Genomic DNA, 16,909 nt, shown 5'->3' with positions numbered 1-16,909 from the left:
TCTCTCCTGTGATGGGTTTATTCCAAAGCCCTGTAGAAGTGGCCTGTGTGTTGAAAACTCCCTGATTTTAAAAAATGTTGAGAGTAATGGGGTCAAGAGAAGCCCCAGCCATGTAACAACTCATATACATGGTATACCTAGAACTTCCAGAAAAACAAGTATTGGGCTATTTCCTCTAAAGGACTTCAGTAAAGTTAAACTTTATGGGTGAGGAGGGATCAGTGTGTGCAAAACCCTGCCTTGTATGGGATGCTACAACAGCAACTGATGTCACTTTGCTGCTTCCCTGCACTGAGCTTAGCTCCTGCTCCAGCAGCAGTGGTTGTCATGCAGGAGAGTTGTTGCAAACCCCAGTGCAGAAATGAGCATGATGTGAGGTCTTAGCACATCTCTTATGACTTTGTAGATGCAGGAGGTTTAACATCCTTTGCCTTTTTCCCCAGGAGAGGATGTGAAAGGTCAAGAAGTTGTCCAGTAACTTCCAGGTGTTCCAGCCTCCCTATGGAAACTCCATCAGTAGGGGCTGATCTAGCCCTAAATGTGTACGTCTACACGTCCTGCTGTAGAACTGCTAAGAAATATTTTACATATTTACATATTTCTTAACAGTTTCCCAGTTGATGCTTTTTACCCAAATCCAGCTAAGGCCCACTTGCAGATGAGATTATTTCTCTCTGTTGGTACCAGCACTTGGCAGAGCTGCAGCTGAAGCATATCTGGTTGCCAGGATCTTACTAGGTCCTCAATCAGCAAGGCCAGGCAGGAGGAACCTTGAATGCCAGTGGCTTTTTAAATCAGTGGTGCTAAAAAGCACTTTCCTATGGATTTCCTGTTACCTCAAGAGTAAGCAGCCAGTATCTTCTAGCTGACTATCTCTGCTAGGCTGGGTGACAAACATAAGCAGCAGTAAGACGACAGAGCTCACACTGAGCAGTGTAATGATAAATGTGACTTGCTCCCCATTTTGGAGAAACTGCTATTCAAATGTACTAAGTCTCAAAGGTTTTCCCATGCCAAATACTTTGGAACTAGCAAGAAATCTGATCCTTGAAATATGACAACTAGAGGTGTCTTCTTCCTAAGACTGAAAATGTTGTGCAAACCACTAGATAAAAAGTTATTTTGCTTTCCTTTTTTCAGCTTAACCAAACCGGTTAGTGAAGGGTGGTGATGGAAGTGTTGGCAAAATGCCTTGGCTGCCAAGAGCTTCAGGGTTAGATATTAAACCACAGTGGGTGGAACCCGACAGTGTCCATTCCTATGGAACTGGGCCAGCAGGGTAGAGCCCTGCTGAGTGATTCACCGTGTCTGGGACTTCTCAGTGATAAATGGGCTGCTGGGCTTTAACTCGGTCTGGGTGCCATGTGCAGTACTGACAGCTTCCTTGTTTCCTCCCTCCTCTGTGACCTTTGCCAAAACCAAGTCCGTGTTGTCTAAGAGAATAACATCCTGGTGTTATCAGCTGGAAGGAACCTCAGTGTGGGAAAGCCTAGAGTTTGCTTGGATTAGGCAACCCTGCTAACTGATTTAATTAGAACTCTGTGACAAGCTCTGTAAGGTGGGATAAGGAAGGAGAAAGGAGATGCATAGGAGAAAAGAAGTAAGCAGAACTTACTAGGATTTTCGATTTTTGTATGAGAAATGACTCTCCTTTTTATGAGTGGGGTCCACTGGAGGAGGCCCCATCGTCTTCCATTTTTGTATGGAGAAAATGCATTTGTAGTCCCAAAAATGCAGAGCTGAGTCCACTTCTGTTCTGCAGACTATGCTGGGGGTTTCAGATAGGAGTTCCAGGAGAAGGGTGATTGTGATCAGGGCAAATTTTCATTGATACAAGATTTCAGTATTGCTTTTTTGCTGGCCTGTCAGTGCCAGAAGTGGTATGGACATATCCAGCAGTCTCAGTGCATTTTTTGCATATAGCTTGCTGCTTTGAATTTGGCTCTGAATTTATGATCTCTTCTACAGGTAAAGCTTGTTAGCATCGATGCAGCAGAAATAGCAGATGGAAATTCCTCTCTGGTACTTGGACTAATATGGAATATAATCTTGTTTTTTCAGGTAATAAAATTTGAACACTTTAACCATAAGTAATCGGTCTTCATGGTATCCATCTGTTCCAGCTGAATAGTGATTTTTAAATTGATTTTTAATCCTAAAGAACATAATTAATCATGCTAAACCTGAGCTTTTCCCTCCTAATATACACTAATTTTATACTTGCAGCTGCTTTCATTTTACTTCATTGGACCTATTTTGATGTAAATTGGAGACAATTTAAGCCCTCATTTAACTTGGACCTGAATTAGAGCTTCAGATTACTACTTTCCCTTCTTTCCTGTGCCTTCTCAGGGTTCTGTTCCAGATTCCCTGGATCTGAACCAATGTCCTGGGTTTGGTTCCAGGTCACAGTTTATTTTCAATTACCTTTTCTGGATTTAGTCCAGTGTGGTGGGAAATTCCATTTAGAATCACTGTTCTCTGGAGACTTACTCAACATGGCAAAAATTTGCAACTGATGTACATGGTCATATGAAAGATCTCAAAGGACTTGGAACTGATAAAACATATTTGAGCCTGAAAGTTTATTTATCCCCAGGCTTAGATTAAAACTGCTCCCTAACCTACACATAGTTTGAAAATTACCTTCTAGACAATGCAAATTCTAATGGACAGAGGGAGATGGAGGGAGGGTTCTGCAACTCTTGTAAGACTGTGAGGCCCTTTCAATCTCTTGGTCTGATTTAAAAAATGGCTATAAGGTTAAAAAAAAATCTCAAAGTTGCACTGGGGCTTTTCTCCCTGGCTGAGCTCCTCAGGCTGAACAGTGCTGCACAGAACCAGTTTGGCCAGGCAGACTCACAGGCAAAGATGGTGTGACCAGGACCTGTCACCCTGGCAGCAGAGGGCACAGGGGGCCCAAAAAGCAGCAGAGTCTCAAATGTCAGCACTGATCAAGGACAGGAATGCTGCTGCAGGTCACCATTTCTTTGCTAAAAACATTTCACTCAAGCAACTCCTGTGAAGAGAACAGTTTCAGTTAAACTAATTTTTCTTTCAAGGACATGTTTCTTTGCTTTTTGTTTAATTGGCGTAGTTCAGCCCAAACTGGTTGCTTGCCCTTTCTGTTGCCTGGGCTGCTGCTGGCTGCCATGCTTGTAAAATACAAGTTGAGAGTTAAAATGAACAGGTTTATAATTATCACTTAAAATTCAGTTATGGCACTGATCTCTAAAGTTTGCATGAAAACAAGGACATGATGCAGCCAGTGATAAAGCAGAACACTGTGTATTTCATCTTTTATTACAGATTAAGGAGCTGACAGGCAACCTCAACAGGAACTCCTCCTCCTCCAGCCTGTCCTCTGGGCCCAGTGGTCCAGAATCAGACACATCCCCCAGCACTCCCAGCGTGGAGAGAAACATGTCCATTACAGTGAAGGATCAGCGGAAAGCCATCAGGGCCCTTCTAATCTGGGTTCAGAGGAAAACCAGAAAGTAAGCTAACAAACCCTTGAACAAAAGAGTGTCTTGCTACCTGCCCTTTTGAAGCTGAGTCTCTTTTCTCTGTCCTGCCCCATGGGTATGTTACCATGTGCTGTGGCTTCTTCTGCTTTTGAAGTTTGGGAGCACAGGGTCTCTGCAGGGGGGTATTTCACTATGGCCATGTGTTTACAGCAACCATCTGACCTTGAAGGCCGCTGCTGGCTCCATGGTTTGAGTGTTAAATGTTAACTTGCACTAACCTGCTTGGTGCTGTTTAAAACAGGATCATTCTCTACTCCCCAGACCCCAGCTTTCATGCAGTCTATTTGACATCTTTTGCTAATTAAAGGTTAGGTATAACCAAGGGATGAACCAAAAAAACAGATGTACTGAAAGACTTTATCAGCAGCCTTTTAAATTAAGCAGCAGCCCTGAGGAAGCTTCTCTGTGTACTGCAAAGTGCCTTGAAGGACAGAACCCCTACTAGAGTTCCTCTTTCCTCAGAATTAAAGAGGGGAAGGGGGTGAAACTTAAGTCACTTCTCTTGAACTTGTAACATATGAGTGCATTTCCATTGCACAACACATCTCTCTCCTCTTTAATAAAAAAGTGGTTCTTTCACCAAAGCATTTTGTGTAGTAATGCTTTATCCTGGCAGAATTACTGTCAGGTTAAAAAACTGCAGTGTAAGATGTCTCATGCACATGCAAATACTTCGAGTGTATTTTACATATATTGTTATTTGAAGTAGTGACTGGCAGAGAGTTTTAAAGAGGGCATGTGTTAAAGTTACTTGTACAGGTTGGTTAGCTGAATATTTGGCTTTTTTGTCTGTTGATTTATATGTCCAAATCTGCCTTTGAACGCAAATTTTCTGTGTCTAGTGTTGAAGACAAAAATTTACATCTTAAATACTTGGTCCTGTGGACCACATCATCCTTTGGTTATCTCCAGTGAAACTAAGGGTGCTTGTTGAGCAGATAAACTTCTTCCATTGAGATCTGTAGTTCACTGCTGCCAGGACAGACCATAGAGGAAGCACAATTTTAGTCCAAAATAAGGCTGAAGTCATCATTAACAGGTGGTACAACAAAAGTGAGGACCTGAGAAGTAAAGGCCGAAGACTTTTCAGCCCAGTCAAAGAGTGCAAATTGAAAAGATCTAATAAGAGAAAATTGTTGTTGCAACTGCAGTATTAAAAACATAATAGCATCACTGTAATCCTGTTACCCCGCGATCTGTGCAGAATTTTCTCTTCTGGGGCTGTATTCCATTGCAAGTTTGATGGCTGTTTTTTCCTCCAAAACTTTGGGCATCTAAAACTCTTGTGGTTTATGCATATGCTGACACCATTTTCATTTGGCAGATTTTCTGCTATAGAAGGCCAAGTACACAGGAATGTGAATAATATATGCTTGTGTGTTTAAATGTTTAAATCTTGGAAGTTTTCCCAAGCTATGGCATTAAAATGCTGGAGAGCAACAGAAACAGGAATCACAGAGACATTTGGTTTTGTGAATGTTAAATGTGGTTGCTGAATTCTTGAGGGCTTTGTTTTCACTAACTACTTCCTACAAGCAGGTTGATGTCAGCTGTTAGCCACATCAGTTTGTGAAACCATGTGTTTTCTGAATGTATTTCTAGATTTTGAAATCCAAAAATATCTCAGATGTGACAGGTGCTACTCAGCAACCTTACGTTTTAACTTTCAGGAGTCTGAAAATGATGATGCCTTTACTTTGGATTTTCTAGCAAACCACCCATGTAAAATGTATGTATTTCTATTTAGGTATGGCGTTGCAGTCCAGGACTTTACAAGTAGTTGGAGGAGTGGCCTTGCTTTCTTAGCTGTCATAAAAGCCATAGATTGTACTTTGGTAGACATGAAACATGCACTAGAGAAATCAGCACGAGAAAACCTGGAGGATGCTTTCAGCATAGCACAGAATAAACTGGGTGTTCCTCGGCTCCTCGAACCAGAAGGTAAAATGCTTATATCAGCTTTGTTGGGTAACACTCAGACTATAATGAATTCATTAATATTGCATTGTGATACCTACCAAAAACCTCCCAGTGATTAGGCTGCTGATGTGATTAGTGTATTGAGCTTGTTGATAAGAAAAATAAAAATGGTCAGTGGCTTGCCGTTGTATGCTTCCAGTCATATTTGTAAGTTCTTTGGGGACAGAGATCTTACCATGTTTTTAGCTATGTACACTGGTCCTGGTTCATGCTTAGATGCTTTTTGACATCTGCATTCCTAGAGGGCATTAATTGTTGTGCTGAGGGGTGTCTCAGTGCATTAGCACTGTTCTGTAACACCTAATCTGCAGAGACTAAATGTCACTCCAGGATGAAGTGTGCGAGGCTGCCATAGCAGGCAAATGGAGAGATACCCATTCAAATGCATTTGCATCTCCCAGTTTTCCCTTTACAGTGCATATATATACACACACGTATTTATAATATAAACCTAAGTGTGTATGTGTATATAAAGTATGTATAAATGGACTTCTTGTAGTTCTTTTTACTGAACTCTACTAGACCAGTGTTAGGCCTTGATGGCATGATTGAAAGCACAATTGCACTTTCATCACCTATTAGAAGACTGGGACATCCTGATAAAAATAAATCTCTGTGTTATTGCTCAAAACCACTCAACTGTCTAGTGACAACAGCATAAATGGCAGTATGAAAGTGGATGAGAAGGAACCCTGATCAGGGTTCAGTATGTGTTTGGAAATAGGAAAAAATGAATGTGAATAGGATGTTGAGAACTCTGTCAAGTGCCATCAGCAGTGAAGAGCATCTCTCTTATCTGTCAGAAAAAAAGTTATTTCTGTGACCATAGTGGCAGGATAAATGTCTGACAATCTGTTCCTCTGCAAGAGCATTCCAAAGCTGTGTGTGTGCTCAAGCCCCTTGCGTCTGTCTCCGCAGATATCATGGTGGAGTCACCCGATGAACAGTCAATTGTGACATATGTGGCACAATTTCTGGAGCACTTCCCAGAGCTGGAAGGGGTATGTGTTTACTCCTATCTCCTGTCATTTCTTTAATTTGCTTTGGTGTACGTAATAAAGTCAGATTTATTTTCTAGGTTTCTTTCTAAGCTATCTAAAATAAACAGCAAACCTGGATTTAATTTTTCATGTTTTTGTTAAATCCAGTGGAGTGGGCTTTCATTGGTGATTGCTAAAATGCTTTAGGTAGAACAGTGCTTTTATACATTTACATCCAATTATAACTTTCAGAGGTTAGAACTGGTTTCATAGGACTCTACTGCTTTGCTATATTGGTTTTAAATAAGGCTGAAATTTATTCCTTTGTCTATTGTGATCTATTGGACTTCAAATTCAATTTTTACTTTTATCTTCTCAAGTTTGAGGGCCATGATCAGTCTGAATTTAGCAGGTATGAGACACAAGATACCAAAATCTGAACCTTGTCAATACAACAGTAAAAAGCACTCATTATAAGCATGAAATAAACTGCACCTGAAATGACCAGTACTTTGATGCAAAAATAACGAATTGAGGATTAAGCAAGGACTGACAGTGTCAAGAATTGGTAAAGGCCTTTTGGAGAATCAGGCATTTTCTCTCATTTCTTGACTGAAAGTTACAGTTGGGATATATTTTGTAGCTGATAAAATTGGTAGGCATTACTAAAGTAATTGGAATTAAAATTATTGTAATAATCTAATTATTATTATTAGATTAGATGAGCAATAAGATTGGTTGACTTTAGGACTTGTTGGCATTTTAATGGACAAAGTAAAAAACTGACTTTCTTTTAATAGAGTGTTGGAAGGAAATAAGCTGGTATATCAATATATTTCACAATGGATTTATTGGAGTTGTTAGATTTATGTTATTCCCAGGGTTTGGGATGTCAAAAAGCCAAGTCAGTTGTCTTCACAGGTGCAGCAGGGAGAGATGAATACATTAACAACTGAAGAGTAGGCTTGTCTGCGTTTTGATCTTCCTATACAAGTGCGTTGTTGACATTGAGCTTTGTTTAAGGCACTTGCCAAAAAAAAAAAAAAATCCTACTTTCAAAATAAGTGAGTTATTAATTGGCCATTCGCAAGGTAATGGAGTGAAAGACTAGGTATTTATTCTTTCCATAGTGTTTGGGAAATGTAAAATGGTACCTGAGTTAGGATTTGTCTTCTAATGGTATATCATCACTTACAGGAAGACTTTACAGATCCTGACAAGGAGCTTCCAATTGAGTCCACGTATGTCCACATCAAAGACACACCATCAGAAAAGGAAGGCAAAATCTTGATTTTAAGCGAAAGCGAAGAAAATATGTATACTGTTAATCATGAAAGGAGTCATCCAGCTCCGCCAAAGGTCCATATTCCTGATATCCCTGAGAGAATCCCATCAGAAACCGTTTCTGAAAATTGTAATGGGAAACCAAGTCAAGTGTTTGGTGATTTACAGGGAATGTCTGAAGAGGAGCCTCAAAGGCCTACCTCACTGAAAATTATAGGATCTGTCAGTTTTGAATCCAATTCCTCTTGGGAGGTTCCAAACGATAAATTCATGCCAGGTGAAGGGAGCATCTCTGATGATCCACTGAAAGAGAACAATGACCTTTCTCGAGCTGTTCTGACAGATCAGAAAAATTCCATTGACTCTTTTGAAGAATACTCTGAAGAATTAACTAAGGAAACCCCTACTGAATATGACAATGAAACCAAGAGCCTTTCAGCCAATACTTCTTCTTTGAGTCCATTATCCTGGACTTCAGGTATACTTACAGATGATTCTATTAATAAAGTAGAAGAGAGCAAACCCCAGTCTTCAATTCTTTTACCAGAAGATACCTCAAAACAAGAAGATACGCAGAAGTATGTTCTCCATCTCCTAGATGAGGAAATACAGACACTTCCACAAGATGAACATATAAAGGAATCACCTGTCCTTGAGACAATAGAAACGAACCCTTGTTCACTGAATGGTTCTAATCTCGAAAGCCAAGAACTATCTGCACAGCATGAAACATCTGATGACTCTCTCTCAGATGTACCTAAAACTCCAGAGGACCTGGACAGCTGTGATGAAGTTGAGTCTGCAGCTAAAGCGCTACCCAGTTCTTCAAAAGTATCCGTGATCCCCCATGATCTGTTTTATTATCCACATTATAATGTTCCCATATCAGCAGTTCTGAATGCTTACCTCGAGCCTTGTATCGAAGGTTATGATACAGGAAATGAAAAAGCTACTTCTGAAGCCGTAACAGATGTTTTACATGACGAGAACTTACCAGAACAGGACTACAAGGAAGACGCTCCAGAGCCAGACTTGGAGAATAAGCTAGGTACCCCTCCATCAGAAATAGGTACTGAGAACAGCGAGGAGGAAACTACAAAAACAAGCAGTCACGTGAATTTTTCTGATGAAAAAGAAGTGCCATTACTAGTAGAAGAGTCAGAAATAGAAGAAGATGGTAGTAAGGCCACCAACTATCAAGATTCCACTACTCCACAAGATCCTGAGGTATTTTATTTTATTTTATTTTATTTTATTTTATTTTATTTTATTACCAGCATTTATTTGTGTACATATGTGGGCTTAGCATCAGATTCCAGTGGTTTTCATTTGCTTTCATTTTGCAGTGTTTGGAAGAAATATTTAAAATGTACTTGGTTTCCCATTCCATTACACTGTTTGCCACAGCCCCCTACTGGTATGAATGGAATTGCAGATCCCTGAGAAGATCTGACATTAAAAGAGAAAATAAACCCTAGTACTAACGGCACTGCAAAAAAGTGAATTTATATTATGTTTTAAAATAATTTGAGGCTTCTGTAATCCCTAAGCATAAAAGATGAGCTAATAGTATGGCAAAAGTGTGAATTTTTATTATGTTTTTAAATAGTTTGAGGTTACTGTATAATCCATAGGCATAAAAGATTACCAGAGAGGGTATTTTTAATAATCCGTAATGAGATGAACAGAAATTAGTATGGTTTCTAAAGAAAGGATACAGGCAATGATAATTTTTGTCTCAATCCAAGTAAGTTTGCTTACAAAAACTTGAAAAACCAATTTGAGTAGCATATGTTACGTCAGTAAAATGAAGGCTTGTCTGCACTAGAGGAGGAGAAAGAAGTGGGCACTTTGAGGGTATTTGGTTTAGGCAGTTTTCTCCTGCATGTCCTCTTGCAGACACCAGCTTTGAAGTGCCTTACATGTTTTCCAGTGCAGTAATTTTTGACAGTGTCTTTCAGTAATGAGTGTCCATTTAATGCTGCTCTACATGTTGCTTAGACACGTTGCTTGAACATGTTTTGGTCCTGACACTAACTACAGTAATGAAGTCAGTTTGCTGTTAACTTGAAAGACTATTTGGGGGTAGATTTAAAAAAGTCGTGAATTGCCTCAAAGAGCCATGGCATGACATGACTTTTTAATAGAAAGATCTGACTTTCCAACTGTATGTATGTATGTATGTATGTCAGACTGATGATACTTTATAGCTCAGTGTATTCCAAAAGATTCTCAAGAAATGCATTGCTTTTTTATTCTCTTCAGTGAGACTTTCAGTCTCATACTACCTGCAGTTGAACATCTGAGTAGGCTGCACCACTAAGATATTTGGAAGGGTGGGGAATCAGTCTTGTTGTCTAATGCAAAACGTTTCTTAATTTCAACAGGCCGTAGAAGAACATCTAGAGGATTTACCAATAGCCATAAAGACACCGGAAGAAAATAGTAATAAGGAGGAGGAAGGGAAAAATATGATTGAAGAAGATTTGCAGATCTCAGAAGTTGCCACTACTACTCTATCACAAGATAACCTGGAACAAAATGCTGAATTCCAGGACTTTACCAGGTATTTTACATTAATTTAGTCTTAAATACACCTGACAGGTCTTTTGAAATGTGCCCTGTCCATTGGATGTTTCTTGTAGTCTTGTTTTAGGAAGAAGTATTGGGATTCCTTGGCTTCTTTCTGTGTTTCTCTTAAACATGTTGAGTGAGTCAGTGGGACTTGATTTGACTGTGCTACAAACTTTGCCACATAAAACCCAAGTGGAAGCCCAGTGCATTTTAAGCATGGAAGTGTTATAACTGCTTTTCCAACAGAGAGATTATTTTGTAATGTAGATGAAACAGTCTATGTGCATTGTGACACTATGTGGAAGCATGACACTGATTGATTCCAGTAGATACTTTTTGGATGTTTTTTCTGGTTATGAACAAGTAAATGAGGTGTTAGAGAGAAAATAAGACGAAGAACTCATGGGTTGAGGTAAAGGCATTTCAATGAAAAGGCAAAGCAAAAGGAAGCAAATTAGAAGAAGACCAAAAAAAATTTATTTGTTCTCTGCTTCTCATCAGCAGGGAATGTCCAGCCACTTTCTGGGAAGCAGGGTGTAGTGGCTGCTTCAGAAGACAGATATAAGAACGTGTGTGTGTGTCACTGCCCTTTGGTCAGTTTGGGTCAGCTCTCCTGGCGGTGTCCCCTCCCAGCCTCTTGCCCAGCCCCGGCCCACTGGGGTGGGACTGGCACTGTTCTAGGTTCAAGTACAAAGCACAGCACTAGAGGGGCTGCTCTAGGAAAATTTAACTGCAGCCCAGCCAGGCCCAGTACAGAGACACTCAGCTAATTTTGGACCATTCACTTCTGTTTTTTCTTATGTTCTAATTTATTCTTAGGTAATCTATTAGAGTGGGACATGAACCATAATTATTATTCATGAACCATGAACATAGCACTGGAGCACTCTAATGAATTTGAGAGTTTGCTTAGAAAAACTTGTTCTCCCCTTCAAGCTTTCTGTTCCCTGTCAGTCCAAATTTTTTTTATATCAATGGCTGTAAAACTTGGGTATACTCTCTCTTAATGATGTCAAAGGTGCAAAAATGCTCTCAGATACAATTTTTCGGAAAAGATTTCTTTTTGAGCATATGAATTTTTTATTGTGGGTCGGATTTTCCCAAAGCCACTTTTATCATGTTACTGATAAATTCCAGTCCATATTCTAATACATGCAACAATGCATATTTGTGGTTTTGTGTAGCTTAAACCTGTCATGTCCATTTGCAGTGTCTCTTTTTAACTTAGCTTTATGAATTTAAAAACTTTGCTTTTACATACATTTCAGAAGCAGTGACAGTGATGCCAACATTCATCTCCGAAAAAGGTTTTCTCATAATGCTTCTGAGGAGGTGAGTGTGGACATTGATTTATTGCTGTTTCTCTGGTTCTCTTAAACTCCAGAAGTTCACACACTGTAAAAAGGCCTGTGACAGTATGAAAGTCTTGTGACTTCTAATTTTAGTGCTAAAACCAGGCATAGTTGCAAAGTTTTACTGAACTCTCCTAAATACATACTAAACTGAACGTTGAACAAATTCACAAAGGAGTACCTAATACTACAGTTAAATCTATTGTAACTTTAAATCTTACTTCATCATAACTGTATAACTGCAACATTTTGCTTGTTTGAAGCTGCCTTTGTTTGCTGCCCCAGTTTCTTTTAGTCTTTAATTCTTTGTATGATGTTGGTGCCCTGGTCTCAGCCCTGCAAAAATGCTGGGGGTCTCCTGAAGAGCACTGTTTTTGAAAAACTGGGCTCCGTCCCTTTTCCTCACAGTAGCAGTGTATTACATTATCAGCAGCTAACCCTAAAAGAATTTTAGTTGTAACATGCAACTGCGCCCCTAACGACAGATGCGATTCATACTGGTTTCTTGAGAGCACTCTATACAGCTGAGGTCTGGAGTTTTGTTTTTAAAGTCAGAAGGAAGGGACAGCATCAGCAATCTGGTCATGCTGAGCAAGGGTAGGAATATGGCTTTTTTCAACACAAAAATAAAATTCTGACCATGTAGGAGTTTTAAAAAAAAAATGCTGCCACCAGTGTTCAATGAAAGGGAGGTTTTACACAGATGCTTCAGTTTTGCACTACTGTCAGAGCTAGTAGAAATACATATGAATGAGGGGAGCTTTATTCAACTGATGAAAGCAGTTGAAAGCAAAAAAATCTTATTTCACAACTTTTTTCCTTTTCTGTGTGTGCACCAGACTGCAGTACTGGATGTTCTGACGGGGAATATGTTTATAAGCACACTTTCATTTTATTTGAGCAAACATTAGATACAATTTGCATAAAATACACAGTTACCACCTTTGTGAGATGCTGAATTTTATTTTTGTTATCTAATCTATTCCTGGTCTGTTTAAGGAAACCTATGGTGTAAACGAGCAGAAGATGACAGATATGGGTGAAAATCCATTAATCATTGGGTGAGTGGTTCTTATTCAGACAGACTTTTTCAAGGAATCCATAACTCCTAGGTACTACTAGCAGTGATACAAAGGGAGCTGGAAATTAATTACAGTGGTAGCAACTGTCTTCTGTAATGGCTCAGAGTCCACATTTCCCATAGGTGTAAGATACAAAATTTCGCTATTGCTCAATCTGTCCCTTGACTAAACTGCTTTTTCTTGACCTGAAAGATTCAGCTGTCTAAGCAAGATTCTGAGCGTTTTCCCCACGTGGTGGTTATCTCAGGCTGAGAAAAGAGTGGGCAAACTTCAAATGTTAGGCCCTCTGGCAGCGATGACTCCTTCCAGGTTTGGAAGACTGTCAAAACAATGTTTAGTGAGATCAGTGCCAGGGAAAGTCAATTACTTCAGTGAAGGTCTGGCCTCTGCTGGAGCATCTATGAGTTTTGATAATTTTTATGTGTGTTTAGTTTAGACTTAGGGTGACACGTCATGAACACAGAGTGTGCATCCCTTTGGTATTAGGGTCTAAATATCTATAAGAAACAAGGATCGCTTTAGGTTTTGCCTCTTAGCTGATACTAATAGTATACATGGTATGAATAGTACCTCTCAGAACTTCTAGGTAAAATGGTTGCTATATTTAGATACAGAAAACATACAAAATATTATCAGGATCCACTGGCCTGGTCTCACTTATGCTTCTGTTAAAAAAAACCCACACAAATAGCTGGCTACAGTTGTATCAGTTGTACAATTTGCTGATATTAAGCTAATTTTGTGTAATACTCAGGTATATATCCAGTCAGATGCCCCAAGCCAGAAAAACACAAATTTTCTCCAAAAGTAGATTAAAAACAGTTTACCAGAGTGTTTTTCTTACAGTAATATAAAATTATAAAATGACTGTATCATCCTGTGCCTTTTCAAATAAGACCTTTCCTTGTCATGGTGAGAGCTCAGTGGTGCTGGCAGAATCCATTGGGCTTTGCTCTTATGAACCACAGCTGGAAATTTGGAAAGTTGACATTTTGGAGTTGTCCTGCAAACCCCCAACTGCTAGCTGGTTTCTTGGTTGGAAGTCTTGGGCTTTTTCTGTTTAATATTCTAGTGCCTAGTATGAGGAACTCTGAAAGTAGATGATTTGGGGAAAATATATCAACTCAGATCCAGTGTATAAACGAAATTGTGGAAGTGTGACATGTTGCCCAGCACTCTGTTTACTGTTCTGAAAATAAAAGGGTATCTTTTTGACTGGTGGAAATCTTAAATCAGACGGCTGTGGTATAATGGCATGTACTTAAACTATCTGAGAATTTGTCTGGAGTTTTCAGAAGATGGATTCTTACATATGTTGACTGTGGAAGGAACACACTGCTAACACCCAGTATGCCCCTCCTAGTCCAGCTGGGGCCCTCCAACTGACTAGACTGAAAAGGTTCATTAAACTGTTGTCTTTTAGTCCACCCTGTGATCTTCACAGTAATTATTAACACTGAAGGCTTTTTCTTCTTTTCCTTGCCTCTTACTGAATTCTCCCATTTTCAGGAAGAAAAAGGACTTGGAAGAAAGCGAGACTCCAGCACCAACTCATGAGATGACTATTTTTGAGCAGCCAGAGCTATTCTACTTCGTCATTTTCTTCTGGGTGCTGGTCTACTGCCTTTTACTCCTTCCACAGCTTCTTAGCAACAAAGTTTGATCTGTGTGAGGTGTGGAAAATAAAGGATGGTGGCTGGATTGCTTTGTGTACCTGCATATGAATATGTTCCTTCAGGTGAAGCACAAACAGAAATCCAGGACCTGGTATTTGTATTTATTATCAGGTTGTCCTCAATTCCACTACTGTTGTGCTATGACAGTGTCAAAGCACGTTTTATATTATGGTAATTGTGTAAATATATATAAAAATTATCCGATTTAGTAGATGCAATTTTGTACATTTGTGCCTTGCTTTATAAGATGCTAAATAAAACCAGATAATTATCAGTAGAAGTATGAACAATTCAGAGCTCTAGTCTTCAAAAATTATTCTTCTGGCTTAATTTTCTTATGTAGGGCCTGACAGCTGCGGAAGAGGGATGGTGTTGAGTTACCTCTGGATCTGACCACCTGCAAGGGCAAGGCTAGAAATGCTTCTTCACATTTTCCATGGAATTATTTGAAAGAGTTGGAGGCAGAGCAGAACTACAGGTAGCTAACACACATCAAGACTTGATTACAGTTCCAGTAGCAAATCCAGTGGACAACAAAATCAGGTTAAGGGTTTTGGGGTAGGGAAGTTTGATTTTTTTCAGGATTTAAAGTCATTTTTCTCCTGCAACTTTTGGTATGTTTGATTGCAGGAGTAAATTGGGTATGGAGAAATGCGAAGAACATACATGCTAGCTGCTTCTTAGGAGAGTTTATATGGGAAATCTCAGGCCAGAAACTAAAGTTTTTTAAAGGTACCTCAGTGCTTCTGAGTCTGCTTCTGCTTTAATTTCTCTGCTGCTTTTACTTACAGATTGCATAACGATTTCTCTCTTTTGCAGATACAAAAAATAATAGGTGCCTTCTTTGCTGAGGCTACTCTTAAGGCACCAGGGCATGGTAAAAGAATTAGAAATATCTTTTAAATGTCTAAATCAATTGAGAAAGAAATGACAGATGTAAAACTAAATACAGAGAAATGCTGACAACCAGTATTGACGTCCTAGCACAACTGAAGAGACTCCTGTGGCTTGTCCATGGGCACAGCTGAGCTACTTCTCCCTCTTGTAATTTTTGGCCACATCAATGATCACTTTAGGATATTTGGTAGAGGATTTTTGCCAGAGAAGGTGTAATCCATGCTTTGTAGGACAAAAGAGAAGTCTTCAATTCAATAGCAGTTAACTTTTCTCCATGCGACTTTTAGTGAAGTCACTACTTCTCATTGGCACATTTTTAGTTTCACAGTATGCTTTATGAGACTACATCACATTGCTGCTTCCACCTGAAAATTTGGAAGGTTGACTGCAATGTACTTCCTTAAATGAAGGGTTTCATAATTTTACACTGAGTGAAAATTAAATCACGTGGCTATAAGTTTTACATATTTTATGTAGCATAAGATGTATCCCTACCCTGGCTAAGTTTTCAGATGAACTAATAGTACCTGGGATCAAGATACATCAGAATATATAGCAATTTATTTGCAGGTATTAGAAACCTGTCTGTAGTTATGTTATCTGCTGGGGTAATCGTAACCATCCACCACACTTCATTCTTCTTCATAAGCTTTTTGTTCCCCTGGGATTTTTCTCCTGAGCTGCAGTTAGAATTCAATAGAAATCAGGAATGTCAGGAGATCTTAAACATTGAAGATAAAATTATGAACACCTTTCAACAAAGCTGAAATCTTTCCTATTCTGTCCTGTCACTGTTGACTAGAGCTGGATTCACCCCATGAACCCAGAAACATGATCCATTGTTCTTGGGAGGAGGAGATCCAAATGTCCCAACTTAATTTGGTTTAAATCAGTGTAAGTAAAAAAAAGACATTTCTTTCATCTTGTTCATGAAAGCAATCAACATTTTGAGTCATCTGATTTTGTGATTCATGAACCTTTTTGTGCTTGTTGTAGAAGACAGTGATACTTTCTTCCAAAAGAAAACCTATATTAGAATTTTTGAAGGTGCTTTCTGGAAGTAGGCTAAAATAAAAAGCTGAAGGGTTAGTGCTTTTTCCTCTGAAAGAATAAAACTTAGAACAAGAAACATTTTATGCTTATCCTGAAAACCAGGGAATACCAGGCTGGGGTACAGCATCTATCTAATAGCAGCAAGCAGCGGTGTACTACACTAGTTTGGAGCAAAACTGTTGACAGCTTTTCATTATGTTCCACTCTTCATAGGCTTCTTTGGTTTATGATAACTTTTTCTGACCCTTTGTATCTTTACGCTGGTTCTTCCATGTTTATTAATCTTCAGCAGAGGCTATTTGGAGTTGGATTACAGTTTCTTTATAGGGCTTTACAGCTATCAAAGTTCAATCAAGTAAAATATGCTCCCTTCTGTCTTCTTTCCTTCCTCCTAAGAAAATTAATCAGGATGAGGAGCTCTTTGGATGTCTTATCTAAACAACTGACATCCATGAAGAATGGAAAGGTGAACAGGAATGCACTGATGCCGGAAATGTCATTACA

General features: G+C 39.2%; 1 protein-coding gene across 1 annotated transcript in view; it reads left to right on the top strand.

The window, feature by feature from the left end:
- The window catches only part of CLMN (calmin), a gene marked incomplete at its 3' end in the record, with an annotated part of 69,334 nt that extends 54,892 nt beyond the window's left edge, over positions 1-14,442 (top strand). Inside the window, exons 5-13 of the mRNA XM_082283192.1 lie at positions 1,969-2,061; positions 3,310-3,497; positions 5,275-5,468; positions 6,426-6,508; positions 7,685-8,998; positions 10,159-10,337; positions 11,614-11,677; positions 12,697-12,758; positions 14,289-14,442. Of these exons, the coding sequence (XP_082139318.1) occupies positions 1,969-2,061; positions 3,310-3,497; positions 5,275-5,468; positions 6,426-6,508; positions 7,685-8,998; positions 10,159-10,337; positions 11,614-11,677; positions 12,697-12,758; positions 14,289-14,442 (2,331 nt within the window). The remainder of the gene's footprint in view (positions 1-1,968; positions 2,062-3,309; positions 3,498-5,274; positions 5,469-6,425; positions 6,509-7,684; positions 8,999-10,158; positions 10,338-11,613; positions 11,678-12,696; positions 12,759-14,288) is intronic.
- Between the last annotated feature and the right edge of the window lie 2,467 nt (positions 14,443-16,909).

This window comes from Coloeus monedula (genome assembly GCF_965178545.1).
Source record: "Coloeus monedula genome assembly, chromosome: 6".
Lineage (NCBI taxonomy): Eukaryota > Metazoa > Chordata > Aves > Passeriformes > Corvidae > Coloeus > Coloeus monedula.
Note: the sequence above shows the minus strand (reverse complement) of the source record. Positions and strands in the feature narration are given on the sequence as shown.